This window comes from Solanum tuberosum, unplaced genomic scaffold (genome assembly GCF_000226075.1).
Source record: "Solanum tuberosum cultivar DM 1-3 516 R44 unplaced genomic scaffold, SolTub_3.0 scf00010, whole genome shotgun sequence".
NCBI classification, from domain to species: domain Eukaryota; kingdom Viridiplantae; phylum Streptophyta; class Magnoliopsida; order Solanales; family Solanaceae; genus Solanum; species Solanum tuberosum.
Window position 1 is genome coordinate 3052812 of NW_006238936.1, and position 14531 is coordinate 3067342.

Sequence of the window (14531 nt, forward strand, 5' to 3'; positions counted from 1 at the left end):
AAATAATTAACTTAATTATAAACTAACTAATTCAATTACAAAACCAATTAACTCGATATTATAACTATAACTTAAAGTAAATTAATAAAATATTTAACTAAAATGTAAAATCTTTTGTGATAATTTTCAAATATTTATAAAATAGCGTGATTGCAAAAATATACATACTTATTATTAAAAAGTGATAAAATTACTTTAAAAATAACTTGAAAGTATTTTGAATTTCATGAAACTCATTAACTCAAAATTATAACCATCCCTAATATAATATAAAAAATAAAAAGAAACTTTTTGAGATGATTTTTGAATAATCATAAAATATACTAATTGTACACATGATTATATAAAACAAATATATATCATTTACAAAAGTGACGAAACTATTTAAAATGACTTGCAAACTATATATATATATTATTTTTTATATTTTTATTATTTATTATTTTATTTTTTTTGAAATTTTTTTATAAAACTAATTACTTTAAATCGTTCGGATTTGAAGAAGCTCGATATTAATTTATATTGTGGAGGGTCAAAATTGGGTGTCAACATTCGCGATGAAACAAGAATCAAGCCGAAAAGATGTTGGACGTACATTCGGAGGTTAGCAATCACATTTTGCAATTATTGTAGGACAATCACGTTTTTGGAGAAAGGAAGTGTTACATGATATAATGACGACATGTATTATATTGCACAACATGATAATCGAGGATGAACGTAATCTCAATGCACCAATTCCAGATGTTGTAGAGACTCCAACTGTAACGACAAAAATGGTGGTAGATGAAAATCTTCTATTTGAACAATTTTTAGCTAGACATAAAAAAAATTAAGGACAAAAATGCTCATTTTTAACTCCATAATGTGTTAATAGAGAATTTATGGGAGCAACATAATAATCTTGAAAGTTGGGTATTTATGTAATGTTTATGTAATTATATTTCATTAATGATTTCAATTTTATTTGAATTGTCCATTAATTTGTATATTTTTTTTATTTTTTTTGATAACCGAGAAATCCGTCTGTGACCCGCCCTTTGGACCAATCACAGCCTTCTAAACTCGGTGGATAATGGGCCCGCCCCTCTACCCTTCTCCACTTAAATACCGGGCTTCGCTTTGCATGGTGTGGGGCTTGAACCTGTGACCTAAGCCACAAATCCTCCACCTTTTGCCACTTGAGCTAGGCCTTGGGGGCCCATTAATTTAATTTATTTGCTTCCAATTTATGTTATTTAGAAATTTAGAATAAAATAAAATTTTATATTAAAAAAATAAAAATTTATATCACATGAAAATTATATAAAAGTGATTATTTGGAAAAAAGAAAGAAGGAATTTATATTGTGAAATAAGAAAATAAGAATGAAATAGAAATAATAATATAATATTGAGGAGAGAGATTTTATTTTTTTTATAGAGAGTAAAATAAAAAATTGAGTTGGAGTTGATTGTCTGAAAAAATAAAAAAACTCTATATTTGAAGAGTAAAATAGAGAACATGGTTGGAGATGCCTTAGTTATCTTTTGAAGATTTTTGTGGTCAAAAGTTAGGCAACGCAGTGGGTGAACAGCCCAATGGAGACCAATTCCTTGCTTTCTTCACATCAAAACTCAAAAGATTAGCTCAATTTTATTATTTTATACCTCAATTATTTATTGAGTTAATCTTCTTCTTGTTTTTACTCGTTCCACCCACCTTACCAATTTAAGTACACAAGTCTAACACATCTCGAAACATAAGTCTAAATTGACAACTCATAATGTTAATTGTTACATTACCAAGTTTAGTTATGAAAGTTTGTTAAATTTTCATTACCATCCGCTTTCCAAAAATGTATTCGCATAGTTATAATTATATACATAATTTTTTCTATTTTAAAATATTTATTGTGTTTATTAAAAATATTCGTCTCAAACTAATTAGCGCCTTTAGAAGTTTAAGATCGAATCCTTTTCTTCCCTATTTTATACTCAATTGTAATTATTTCTCAACACTACTAATATCTCAATTATAATAACATATATTATATCTTAAAATATAAATAAAGATAAATTAGTCAAGCACTCATTCTAATTACTCCATTCATCCATTTTACTTGTTCAGTATTGACTATGCACACTAATTAATAGATAATAAATAAAATGATAATTTTCTGATATTATATTTTGAATATAATAAATTGAAAAATAACTTTATAATTCAAAATAAAAATAAAATAATTTTAATCAGATTTTCAAAATTATTTTGAGAGAGTATAAAAAAAAAACAGGTTTTGCATATTTGAAATGATTGGACCGCCGATGTGGAGTAGTAATATATTAGGGAAAAAAGGGGTGGTGTTGGCGTTAAGAGGCAGCAACAAACAAAGAAGAGAATCATTTCTCTAAGCAGGTTCTTCACGCCTCCTGTTTCTGCATATATTCTTTGTTAACCTTCTCGTGAATTCTTGTATCTGATCTGCGTTTCCCTTTTTGGTTATCTCTCAGATTTGATCTCGATCTCCTTCTCTTTGATAGTATTTCTCTCGGTTATTTTTCGCTGTGATGGCTTCGAAACGGATATTGAAGGAACTCAAGGATCTTCAGAAGGATCCTCCCACCTCTTGCAGCGCCGGTATCCTTCTTTTTCCTTTTTCTCAATACATGTTGTAGCGTAATGTTTCGATTTTTCCTTTGTTATGTATCATTTTTTTTTGTGTATTAATATCTAATTGGTTCTTACTTGCTACTCAAATCAGGTTAAACTTTTAATTAGTTTCAGAAATTGATTTTATTTATCTAGGCTCAACATTGATGAGATGGTTTGCATTTTTTTATACCTTGTTTTGATGCTTGATTGTTGGTAAACTTAACGTCCTGGATCAATTCTTGAACGCTGCATATTGAAAGTAAATTGAATTGTCTTAACATATTTGTATTCAAATCAAATGCTATACTCTCTTTATCTAGGAGAGAAATAGAAGACAAATGTAACTTTAAGAATATCTCCTCTTGTCTCTGAATTCTGATGGATCTTTCTGTCAATTAAATAATTTGAAAATAATGTGATGCACGTGAACTGAGAAGTTGTTGTAAAGTTTAATTGTTTATTATTCATTCATTACACAATCAATCTCTCAATCATATGCTACCTGGTCATTATCATTTTCTGAGTTTTGATTGTTTGATCACACACTATATTATGTATCTACTTTTGTACTTTAACCCCGGGTTAGTAGTTCTATTTTAGGTTTTGTTCCATTCTGCCTTTCATTTTCTCTATAGTCTATACTTAATATATAGTACTATATTAGCCCCAACACTTCTTTGCCAATTTTCTTTAATTAGAGTTGTAAGTGAACAATATGTTGACGAACAGAACTTGACTAGGCTCGTCAAACTCGAACAGGTCCCATTTATTTGTGAACTGAACAAATTTCAAGCTCGTTTTGTTGCTTGATTGTTAGTCAAACAGAACCTGGGAAAGTTCCGTTTGACTCACGGTGTGCGCATGGACAGTACTTGCTACTGTCTTTTTCATTCATAAATGTATAAAAGTCATTTTCTCTTCTGTTAGAGTTTCCAAGTTACCCAATAACCGGAAAATGATTAGTTTAATTAACATGTTGGTTGCTTGTATCTAAGAAGAACATATTAAAAAATGGAGCTAAAACTCACGTCTACCAATGAATTGGACAAGCTTGAACTCAAAATTTACTTGAATGGGACATGAGCTTGATCTTAATTCATAAAATGTTGCCCACCTTGAGTTTGCTTCTTTCATTTACTACTTTGCCTTTAATTGACATACGGGAATGCCAAGTACTTTAGAGTAATTTTTGGTTCCATATGGGGAAGGTATTACACAGCTAAGCTGGGCCAACTAAAGGTGGTAAAGACTGGGAATGATTTGAGTATGCCTTCTCCCATGATAATTTCTGTGTGGGAGTCAAACTTTGTGTCTTTCTCGGGAAAAAGAAGTTCCACTCAATTTTTTAATAGGTTAATTCTTGGACAGTCGATGCCTGGTTCCCTTGACAAAGCCTTCTCGTGTGAGGTCAACTATAGTTTTTTTAGCATCATGTAGTGCTGTGTTCTCATCCTTTTGTGTGCTGTCTGGATTATGAAGAGCAGTCCTCGGGTATTATAGTTTAGGCATTGCTATAAGAGAAATTGGTGAATTTAAGCATCTCTATTTGTTCCATCCTTCAGCATAGTACTGGATTTCTAATGAAGACTGGAACACTTTTCTGTAGTGATTCCTTTTTATCCGTAAGGTAGGTCGTCACATTCACTTACTGTTTAATTTTAAAATATTTGGAAAAAGTGACTTTTGATTGAAAAGAAGAAAAAGGTTTATAGTTTTGCATAGTGGATTCTCTTTGACATAACCGACACGGCAATGTATAATTTCTTGAAGCAAGTAGGAAGTGTTGCTTTACTGTGTATCGTTCATTCATCGTGCATTCTGTTCAGGCATCCCACTTTGTGTTTGTTCTTCTCATGTGTTGATGGAGAACTATATCATTCATATTCAAGCCTTGCAATAAAAAGTAGTCCCTGCATAGATGTCTTCCACTGAGAATTATACATTGTCATCCCAGTGCATTATGTGTATCATAGTCCTTGAAATGCTATTCCTGTTTCCATATGAGTCTTTACCTTTTTCTGTCCTTGGGAGATATTCTACTAGAGTACCTTGTAAGCCTTTTTAGTTGTGTTGTAGGACCTTTTGTAATTTGCTAATTCTTCAACAAGGTGTGTAAATATTCTTGCATCTTTGAAAGGGATGTATATGCTATGTGATCGATCATTGACTGTTATTGTCTTCCTTGCCTTTGTACCATGTGTAACAGGCCCCGTTGGAGAGGACATGTTTCACTGGCAGGCCACAATTATGGGTCCCCCAGACAGTCCTTATACTGGCGGTGTATTTTTAGTTACTATCCATTTTCCTCCTGACTATCCATTCAAGCCTCCTAAGGTATGGAATGGTTCAAATTACTATGAGTTAATGACCTCTGCCTTGGTAATTATTTCTGCTGTTTGCCAGTGCCCTATTTATTTTTCAGGTTTACTACTTGGAGCATTGTTCTGTTGGATTCTGAAAGTGTTCTAATTTAACTCTGAATGAGAATGTCGGTATAGATTTTCTGGTAATGTGTTCCTGGTCATGGAGCATAGCTTATAGGACATTGCACCCAACAGAATATGTAGATCTGGGCTGTGAACTTGTGATATGTCAGTGGTGGATCTATTGCTGGTTTTGTTTCTTGTAGGTTTTGCTGATTACACCTGTTGGATAGCTGAGATGTCAATTTGTCCAAGCTACATGAACTAGCTCAGGTCGAGAAAATAGTGAAATAGATTTTTAGGTTGGGGAGAGGGTTGATTCATCAATTTGTTTATTTTGCATGTGCTTGACTTTTTTTCACGATTGCCTGATAGGTGACCAAAGAGGAATAGTTGGGAGCAGTGTCGTGGAATTTAGGCTTATTGGTGACTGACTTACTAATTAAGAGTTGAGAGTCATGTGCAGGGGAACATCTTACGAGTATAATATTTTTCATCAAAAACACCTTATCAAAAAAACAAACAAACATGGAACACACTAGGATCTTCCTGCTGCCTGTAAAGTCAGCAGAACAGAGTACTCAGTACGGCATTTATAAAATGAACAAATTTCTTCTTGGTGAAGGGTTGAGAATGTGCAATAGCTTCTCTGGAAAGACATCATGGTTAATATCAACATAGTTCTTTCTCTCTCTCTGTACACTTTCATAGCATGTATCAAATAAAATACGTATATGTCCAACTATTTGAAATCTCAACATGTCAGCTATGACATTTATCTGGCAATATTTGGTGGAATTTTGACGTGTGCCTAGGTATACATGTGTTATTCTCCTGTCAACATTATTGTGTTACTTACAGTTATGGATGTATGTTTGCAGGTTGCTTTTAGGACAAAAGTTTTCCATCCAAATATTAACAGTAATGGCAGTATATGCCTCGACATATTGAAGGAGCAGTGGAGCCCTGCCTTAACTATCTCTAAGGTTCGTTCTTTACTTTTCAAGCTACCCTTTTATCTTCTGAGAAGTTATACAAGCTAAAGAACCAGAAATATTCTTTTAGAACCTTGAAAGTCATGGTTGATAAGAGCCCTTGCAAATAGATTTTGAAGCCATCAGCCAATTTATATAATCTGAAGGATATTAGCCAAAAGAAGTATATAATCTGAAGGATAGCTGGATAGGAAATAAAATTTGGCATGTTAAAAAAAGCAAATAATTTAATTGGACAGTACAGATAATTAGAAACTTCTCCTTTGGGTTCTTTGTGATTTCTAATACTAGCTGTTGAAGTACTGGTGAACATAGTTCAGTTCTATGTAAGATGTCCATTACCATTCAACAGTGTTGTTGAATATAATCATGTCTCAGTTCTGTGATGGTATCATGATTGGTTTTCAGTGATTGACGTATTCTCTTTGTACAGCTCTTTAGACCAATATGTACTGGTTAAGTTTTAGTGTGCATATAGATAAATTTATTAAGGGGGAAAGGTTTTTGTATTCCCTTCAGGTTTTGCTTTCAATTTGCTCACTTTTGACGGACCCAAACCCTGATGACCCCCTGGTGCCAGAGATTGCTCACATGTACAAGACAGACAGGGCCAAATACGAATCAACTGCCCGGGTTTGGACCCAGAAGTATGCTATGGGTTGAGACATTATATTACTTGTGAGGGTCTTAATCCTTGTAAAATGAATTCATTTGTCTGTTGTCTTTACTTTCCCAATCAACAAGTGTAGAATAGCATTAAACATTGACCTCTCCAAGAAAATGGAGATGCTTTGAATATTCTTGTATGGATACGAACATTTGAAGAAATCTGGGATGTGTTATTTATCTGGATTAAGGTTGCAGCTTTGATTTCAATGGTTTGTATAAAACTTTTAACATTTATTCATATTTAATTTCCAACCGTGTTTGTTACTTCAGAAATACGCTCTCTATAACGTGTATGAGCACTATCATTACATCTGCTGAGGTGGGATATCTTCATCTTCTTATTATCTCAGTTCCATCTGAAAGATTGGATAAAAGAATAACGAAACAGATGAATGAGCCTCTGTTTAATTTAATGGTATAGTTTTCGTTCTTTTTGTGCTAACATTGATTTTAATAGATTGTCTTAGGTCCTCCTGTTACTGTTACTTGTAATTTCTGGTGGTGCATGCATTGTTTATGCCTTTATGGTCGTCAATATTTGTCCATTTGATGGATGAATCATTGTCCTAGAAAGCAACAAATTAAAGTTGAGGTCATGACAATTATGAAAAGTGATGTTTATTCCCTTAAGAGATGATCTGATTTATTTTCAACCTGTGATGTCATTTACCAGACTCAATCATTGAAGCCAATTAGACGTATTTTGAACTGACTCTTCCCTAATTTTTGAGTCTTGTCTTTGTCGCTGAGTGTATATACATGAATATGAAATGGTGAAATTAACTCCAACAGGCAAAACCTGGGCCCTATACTCAAAATATCATGACCAGTCGCATTACAAACTTAAATTTACATTGTCGGTGTATGTAACTTAATCACAAATGGAAAGACTTAAATATATCTGTGAACAATCAAAATTATTAGCGGAAACGAACATAACTTTCAATTTGATATCTAAATGTGTGAAATGGCATCACTTTCAACCTCGTTAAAATGACTATATAAATGGAAATAAGTATATTAGGCAAATAAAAAAAATGCTATTTGCTGGTTTTTGTTAAGTAGTTTATAATAGGTAGTCTTGTTACACCTGTACGAACTTCTTTGAATTTGTGACTCTTGCCATCCACTTAAACTATGGTCTATAATAGGTAGGCTTTCTAAATTGATGGTCTAACATAAATTTTAGACATTTGTATAGTTATAAAAAGTGAAATTCTTTTAACATCAAATCAATTTTTCAATTTAAATTGATGTTAAAAAATGAATATGATATTAAACAAACTAGTTTATAAAATATAATTTCACTATACAAAAAGTCAAAAACAAGTAGTATACAACTTTATAATTACTAAGGATTCAATTAAATATTTAATCAAGAACTCAATTATTATTATGTATTAACTTATAGTTGATATAAAAGCTCATAAACATCAGAGTTTGAATCCGCTTACGTATAATTTGAAAATCTTTTAATTTGATTCCTTGGATTGCAAGGAATAGCAATTACGAAACATATCTTTTTAATAATGGAACAAATAAAAGATGTTGTGTTATAACCAATTTCATATGGTAACCGAATCAATGCATTTTATTTTTGATATTTTCCAACCAAATACGCAACACATAGTAAACTAAGAAAATAAAAACAAATATGAAACTTTTATTTATGAAGAATAATGAAAGAAGTTGAAGGTTAGATTGTTTTTTTCTGCATAATTAACAAATGAATAAAAAATGCTCAATTAGGTATAGTAGTTTAGGATTCAAACACATGATATTACGTTTTATGGAGAAGGGCTTAAAATAATTCTATAAGTATTGCAAAATATCTAATAATATATTCTTTATCTACTTGTTTTGCTAAAAATATCATTTTGATTATATCTTTTGGCTTACTTATGTCCTTTGAATAATGATGAATTTTAAAATTCACATAACATATTATAATTGGTCAACTATTAAACTTTCTCAATTAAATAAATTACTCACCTGATTTTTCGACTTACCATGATCTTACCAATTTTTTAAAAAAACTTCTGGTCTAATTTTTACTTTTCAATTTTATTTTTCGTGAGAAAAACTCACCTATTGAGGTTGAATTTTTACAAAATCATGAAAAAACGGACCTCTTTTTGAAAAAAAAAAAAAGGATTAATAATCATCCTCTCAAGGTCGATTTCTCAAAACATATTTCTAAAGAATTTTCTTTTGACAAAATTGACCTTATAAGTAGCTTTTTTAGCGTCAAAAAAACAAAAAGTACGAAATTAATCTTTGGAGTTGGATTTAATGAAAAAATGTTTTTTTTCAACAAAATCAACCTTTAGAGGTTGATTTTTATAATGTAAAAAATCGAGAAAAAGCAACCCAACCTCGAAAGATTAAATGTTTATCTATTTATTTTTATTTTTAAAAAAACAAACTTGCAACATATTTTTGCCAAATATGTAAGCAAAAAGGTTTTTTTTTTTACGAAATATTTAAATGCGGTGATTAAGACATTTTTGACCTTTTCTACCAATTTTATTTGATCTACACTACTATTTTCATGGGTTTGAATATTAGGTACTTGGTTGACAAGCAAAAAAAGTACTCCACCTGTTTAGATTATTAGCATAATAAGGGATTTACTTAATCAATTATATATACTTATTAATCAGTAAGAGTTTAGTGAGATTTCTGAGGAATTTCGTATTAATTATCGGCTGACATTTGGCCGATGATCAGCTCCACACATCAGCTTATCCTTTAACTACATCTGTCCCAAAAAATTCTCCTCAATTAATTTAACTAATTTTTGAATTTTAAATTATTAGATTAATTTCATATTTTAAAATTTTAAAAACTATACGTAAATTATCATAAATCACAATTTTCATATTAATATAATAATAAAGTACATCTTATAATTTAATCAAAATTTATACTTCTTCCGTCCAATAATAGTTGTTCACTATACTATTTTTGGATATTGAACAATATTTGTCCATTTGATTAAATAAATAGACAATTTACACTTAGTTCTTAATTTACCCTTATCATTAATTATATTTATTTTCTTAGTATTACATTTTTCTAGACATTGTATTTATTATATTCAAAGAGTGATATAGTAAAATTATCAATCTATTTGTAGTTTTTTAAGAAGTGTGCAACTAAATAGTGGACAAATAATGTTGGACAGAAGGAGTATTTTATCTCTAAAAAAACGAAATGTGATGAATCTTTTAAAAAAAGAACGTACTCCACCGTCCCTTTTTACTTGTCCAATTTTGACATTTTACTTGTCGGTTTTTACTTGTCCAATTTTGACTTTTTACTTGTTCAATTTTGACTTTTTACTTGTCATTTTTGATAGATCAAAAAAAGACGATATTTTTTACCTATTATACCTTTAATTTATTTAGAGAGTTAATATTTTTTTAAGGTAGAATTGTTTAATGAGTAAATTGATTCTGAAATTCTATCCGTTAAAAGATAAAATGTTAAATTCATTATGTCAATTATTATTTTCTTAATAGGTGTGTAAACTTAAAAATGGACAAACAAAGTATAATATGTTTACAGTAATTAATCATATGAAACCACATAAAAAATTAAGACAAATCATAGAGTAGACCTTTAAGAAAAATAATCTAAGAAACTTTATACATTCTTTGTGTCTCAAAAAATAATATAAATAAAAGAAGGAATTAGTACATTTAATTTTCAGTTTTAGTTTAGCATCTTACTTTTCTTAAAAGGAAATAATAATTATTTTTTTGAAAACTACACAAAGATACTAATATAATTTATTCAACCGAAACAATGTGTAAAAGTTTTTATTTTTTTTACAAAATACTGAAAAAGTATTACTATTATTATTTTATTTAGAAGAAATAATTATTGATGATACGTAGGGACAAAAGAGCAAAAACTTGGTGAGCAAGGAGCGTAGGTGATAGCCTCGTTTACCTGGCCCACATTCCCATGCGGCGACTCGTTTTAACCGCCTTTCATTTTTTAAGCTGAATACAATTTTAATTTCGTTAATTACTCAATTTTTAAAAAAAAACATTACTCACCAAATAAAAATCCAACTTTAATGAAAAAAAAAAACAATTCTTAATGACAATTGATCTAAATTTGAATATCATGATACTGGATACATTGATAATTTTATATTCTTCCTTGGGTTTAATTAAATTACTTTATTTCAACAAATCGATTTTTTTCTTTTAATTGTATTATTTACATACTTTACTACAATAGACCTATTGTTATTTTGTTTTGGTTTAATAACACTAAATTCATTTATATATCTCATTGGCAAGGCAAAATTTCAAAGTAAATGTTCACCAATAACAATAATGTTTTTGCTTTAACCTCGTTATAAGATAATATACTTTTCTTTTAAGCAATAAAATGAAGTTCAACATTAAAGCATTCTTATCTTTACCTCTAAAATACGAATAAGGTCTACAGTAGGACGAATATATTACCATCCAATCTAAAAAAAAACATCTTTTATCTCAAACTAAAGTAAGCATAAGGAATAAAGGAAATCAGATTATTAATTAGTCAAAGATTATTTTTTCTGGAAAGTAATTAATTATTAAATTAAAAAAGATTAGAATGAAAATTCGAAAAAGATGAGAAAAAATAGAGTATATAATTTTGACTAATGACTCAAAAGTGAAATCTTCTTCCCATATAATCTCTTTCACTCTGTTCCATATATTTCCCTCTTCTCTCTCTCACTCTCTCTACAACACTCATTGACTAGTCGTTAAACTCATCAAGACTTGTTCTTCCTTTTTTCTCTCTTTAATTTCTCATATAAACTCCCTTTTTCTTCTTCTTCACTCTCTCCCATGTTCAAAAAATGGAAACAAAAACTTCACAAAAAATCAAAGTCCACAAAACTATCACTACTAAGTATGATCAGAACAGGTTGACTCCTAGAGTTGTTCGGATTTGTTATACTGATTGTGATGCTACTGATTCTTCAAGCGACGACGATGACGACGAGAGGAATCGAGTGAAAAAATACGTTACAGAGATTAAATTTGAGAAGAGAGTAGCCGCCATAGATGTGAGGAAATCGTTGAATTCGAAAAAGAAGAAGAAGGTGATCGATTTGAAGAGAGATGAGAATGTTAAGAAGTTTCGCGGTGTTAGACAGAGGCCATGGGGAAAATGGTCTGCGGAGATTCGAGATCCGGTGAAAAAGACAAGGGTTTGGTTAGGTACTTTTGAGACGGCTGAAGAAGCTGCTAGGAAATATAATATAGCCGCTATTCAATTGCGCGGAGCTGATGCTATCATTAATTTTATTGACACGCCTTTGGAAAAGGAAAAGGAAAATATAATCACTTCAGTATCGGATTATGATTCTACAGGGGAATGTGAAAACCTCTGTTCTCCCACCTCAGTTTTGAGGCAGAACAACAATGATAATAACAATAATAATGATGATGCTGCGCCTGCGCCTGCGCCTGATGCTAAAATTACCAATCAGGAAATGAATGATGAGAGCAAAAAAATGGAAATCGATCAAAATGGATTTATGTTTGATGATAATTTGCCATTAATGGATCAGAGTTTCCTTAAGGATTTCTTCGATTTTCGGTCACCTTCTCCATTGATGGATGATGTATTATTACCAGGTTTTAGCGATGGAATGGGATTATTACCAGAAGTGTTAAGTATTCACGGAAATAGAATGTTGGATGAAGATTTGGAGACTTGTAAGTGGGCAAATGATTTTTTCCAAGATGTTTGTTGATGATGGCTATGGAGAAATAATCAAAGTAAATATATTATTTTTTACATTTCAAGTTTTTTTTTTAAAGCTTTCTTTCCAAGAAAATGAAAGGAAAGTTTTTAGTGGAAATTCTTGGTGCATAACTATGATTTTAGTTCAAGTTTTTTCTTTTTTCTTTTTTGTCTTCGTAGTAATTTTATGTTTAGCCTTCGTCAATCGTGTCAAAAATAGTAGTGTGTGGTTAAGTTATTTAAGAATCTAGTGGTATTTTTATATGTTATATTATTATTTATAAATCGTTGTTTGTTTACGTTTTTTTTATGTGAATATTGACCTATTTTAAATTTAATGTTGAACTGGGAAGATCATTGTTGGATCCACCGTTGATACTAAAGTTAATTTTTGACTTAGTTTCCGTAAACTAAATATATTAAACGTCTAAGTGATGAATTAGGTGAACCGAAATCTCATTATTTATAATGTTGAGATCTTTCGATTTTTTGGTGTTAATGAATAATAAAAGACTAGTAATAGTATAAAGTCTATTGTGATTGTACCTTTTTTTGTTTTGTTATGGGCGTGTGGGGTTATATAAGACAACTTTCTAATGATCATATTCAACATGTTCTAAAATGAACACCTCAAGATGGCATTGAAGGTTGAAAATCAAATTTTAATAAGAGATCTTACAAAACATAAAATACGTAAGTACATAAGATAATTGAATTTTCTTCGTTGAATTTTTAGTTCCACCACTGAATTCGAGAATAGTTTATCTAATGAAGACAAACTTCAGATTTTTAAGTTGAAATAATGTAGAGTAACAGTGTACTTAAATTCTTTTTGTAAATATTGCTAATGAACTTTTTTTCTTTTCTTTTTCTGGTTGCCAATAAAGTTATAAATGTGCCACTTTGTGGACTGTGGTTGAGCCTGTGTTTGGCTTTTTCACTGTAGCACTGTGAACAAATGGTCTCTTGTGCAGCCTTTGTCACCTGCATTTGCAGTTTTTCATGCATTTTTAGGACTTTCTAATTTTGACTTTGACGCCCAATTGCTTCTCTCTTCCTCTTTTGCGTTTCTGTTTTTTTTTTTATTTGTCCTTTTTAAGTTTAAATTTAAAGTAAAAAAATATGAGAAAAATAGATTATTTTAGTAAAATACTAGTACTCCATTGTATGCGTACTTTCTTTTACATATAAATAACTAAGATTCAAAATTAAGAATACTAATATATCTAAAAAGAGTAATTAATTTAAGATATAATTTTTTTAGTTAGAGATAAAAAAATGAGTTTGTTATATGCTATAACAGTAATGAAATATGATTGGAAGTCATATTTAGCTAAGATTGTTTTTGAAAATTCAACTTGTCCTTCACGTTTAGGGGTTTATTTGGTTCTTGCAGCTTGTCCATTACTCTTTAAAGATTATGCCAACAAAGTAATTATGTACAACAATAGTCAATAGCATACTCAAAATAGCATTATAAGTGAAATACGAAGAGAATTAGACATATATAAATTTTATCTTATTTTAGTGAGGTAGAGAAATGATTTTTAATGAAAAATAACGATATGAAACTGACAAAAAGATCATTAGATGTATATAACAATCCATACCAATACATGAATTAAACAACTTTTATGAAGTAATTCGTTAAATTTGTAAACATACACAAGGAGGGATACAAAATGCTGATATTAATTAATTGAAAGTTACATATATATTCAACAAAAAATTACAAGCACTAATATAATAATTTTCCAATATTTGAGGGACTAAAATGCTAATTTCCCGAAAAACAAAGATTGAGTTTTTATATATGAGGAAAAGGACGTGTATGAGGTTTTTAACTTATTATTGGTCCCACAAAAATCGATTTTCTGGGGCGAATTCAATGAATGCATTGTATAATACACCTAATAAATTCTACTCTACGTCTCATATTAGTTGTTCATGTTATTTAATATTTTTTAAAAGAATTAAAATTATTAAAAGTTAAATTAATAAAATTATCTTTTTAAATTATAAATATATATTTCTAAGCATGTAAAGCAGA

At 30.0% G+C, this 14531-nt stretch overlaps 2 protein-coding genes across 2 annotated transcripts; both read left to right on the plus strand.

Moving 5' to 3' along the window:
* The first annotated feature begins 2306 nt into the window (after window positions 1-2306).
* Window positions 2307-6973, plus strand: LOC102598215 (ubiquitin-conjugating enzyme E2 28). Its single transcript, XM_006339610.2, has 5 exons — window positions 2307-2397; window positions 2493-2619; window positions 4841-4968; window positions 5939-6043; window positions 6572-6973. The coding sequence occupies exons 2-5, from the start codon at window positions 2550-2552 to the stop codon at window positions 6713-6715; spliced, it is 447 nt and encodes a 148-aa protein (XP_006339672.1). The 5' UTR covers window positions 2307-2397; window positions 2493-2549; the 3' UTR covers window positions 6716-6973.
* Window positions 6974-11415: 4442 nt separating this feature from the next.
* Window positions 11416-12750, plus strand: LOC102598554 (pathogenesis-related genes transcriptional activator PTI6). Its single transcript, XM_006339611.2, has one exon. It carries the CDS (start codon window positions 11589-11591, stop codon window positions 12489-12491), a length of 903 nt encoding a protein of 300 aa, XP_006339673.1. The 5' UTR covers window positions 11416-11588; the 3' UTR covers window positions 12492-12750.
* The last annotated feature ends 1781 nt before the right edge of the window (window positions 12751-14531 follow it).

What these genes read in the sequence shown, in the direction of transcription:
- LOC102598215 (XM_006339610.2), top strand. Translation starts at nt 2,550, where the DNA reads ATGGCTTCGAAACGGATATTGAAGGAACTCAAGGATCTTCAGAAGGAT. An exon ending in TCCCACCTCTTGCAGCGCCG is followed by an intron (nt 2,620 to 4,840) that starts GTATCCTTCTTT and finishes CATGTGTAACAG; the next exon opens with GCCCCGTTGGAGAGGACATG. An exon ending in CTGCCTTAACTATCTCTAAG is followed by an intron (nt 6,044 to 6,571) that starts GTTCGTTCTTTA and finishes TATTCCCTTCAG; the next exon opens with GTTTTGCTTTCAATTTGCTC.
- LOC102598554 (XM_006339611.2), top strand. Translation starts at nt 11,589, where the DNA reads ATGGAAACAAAAACTTCACAAAAAATCAAAGTCCACAAAACTATCACT.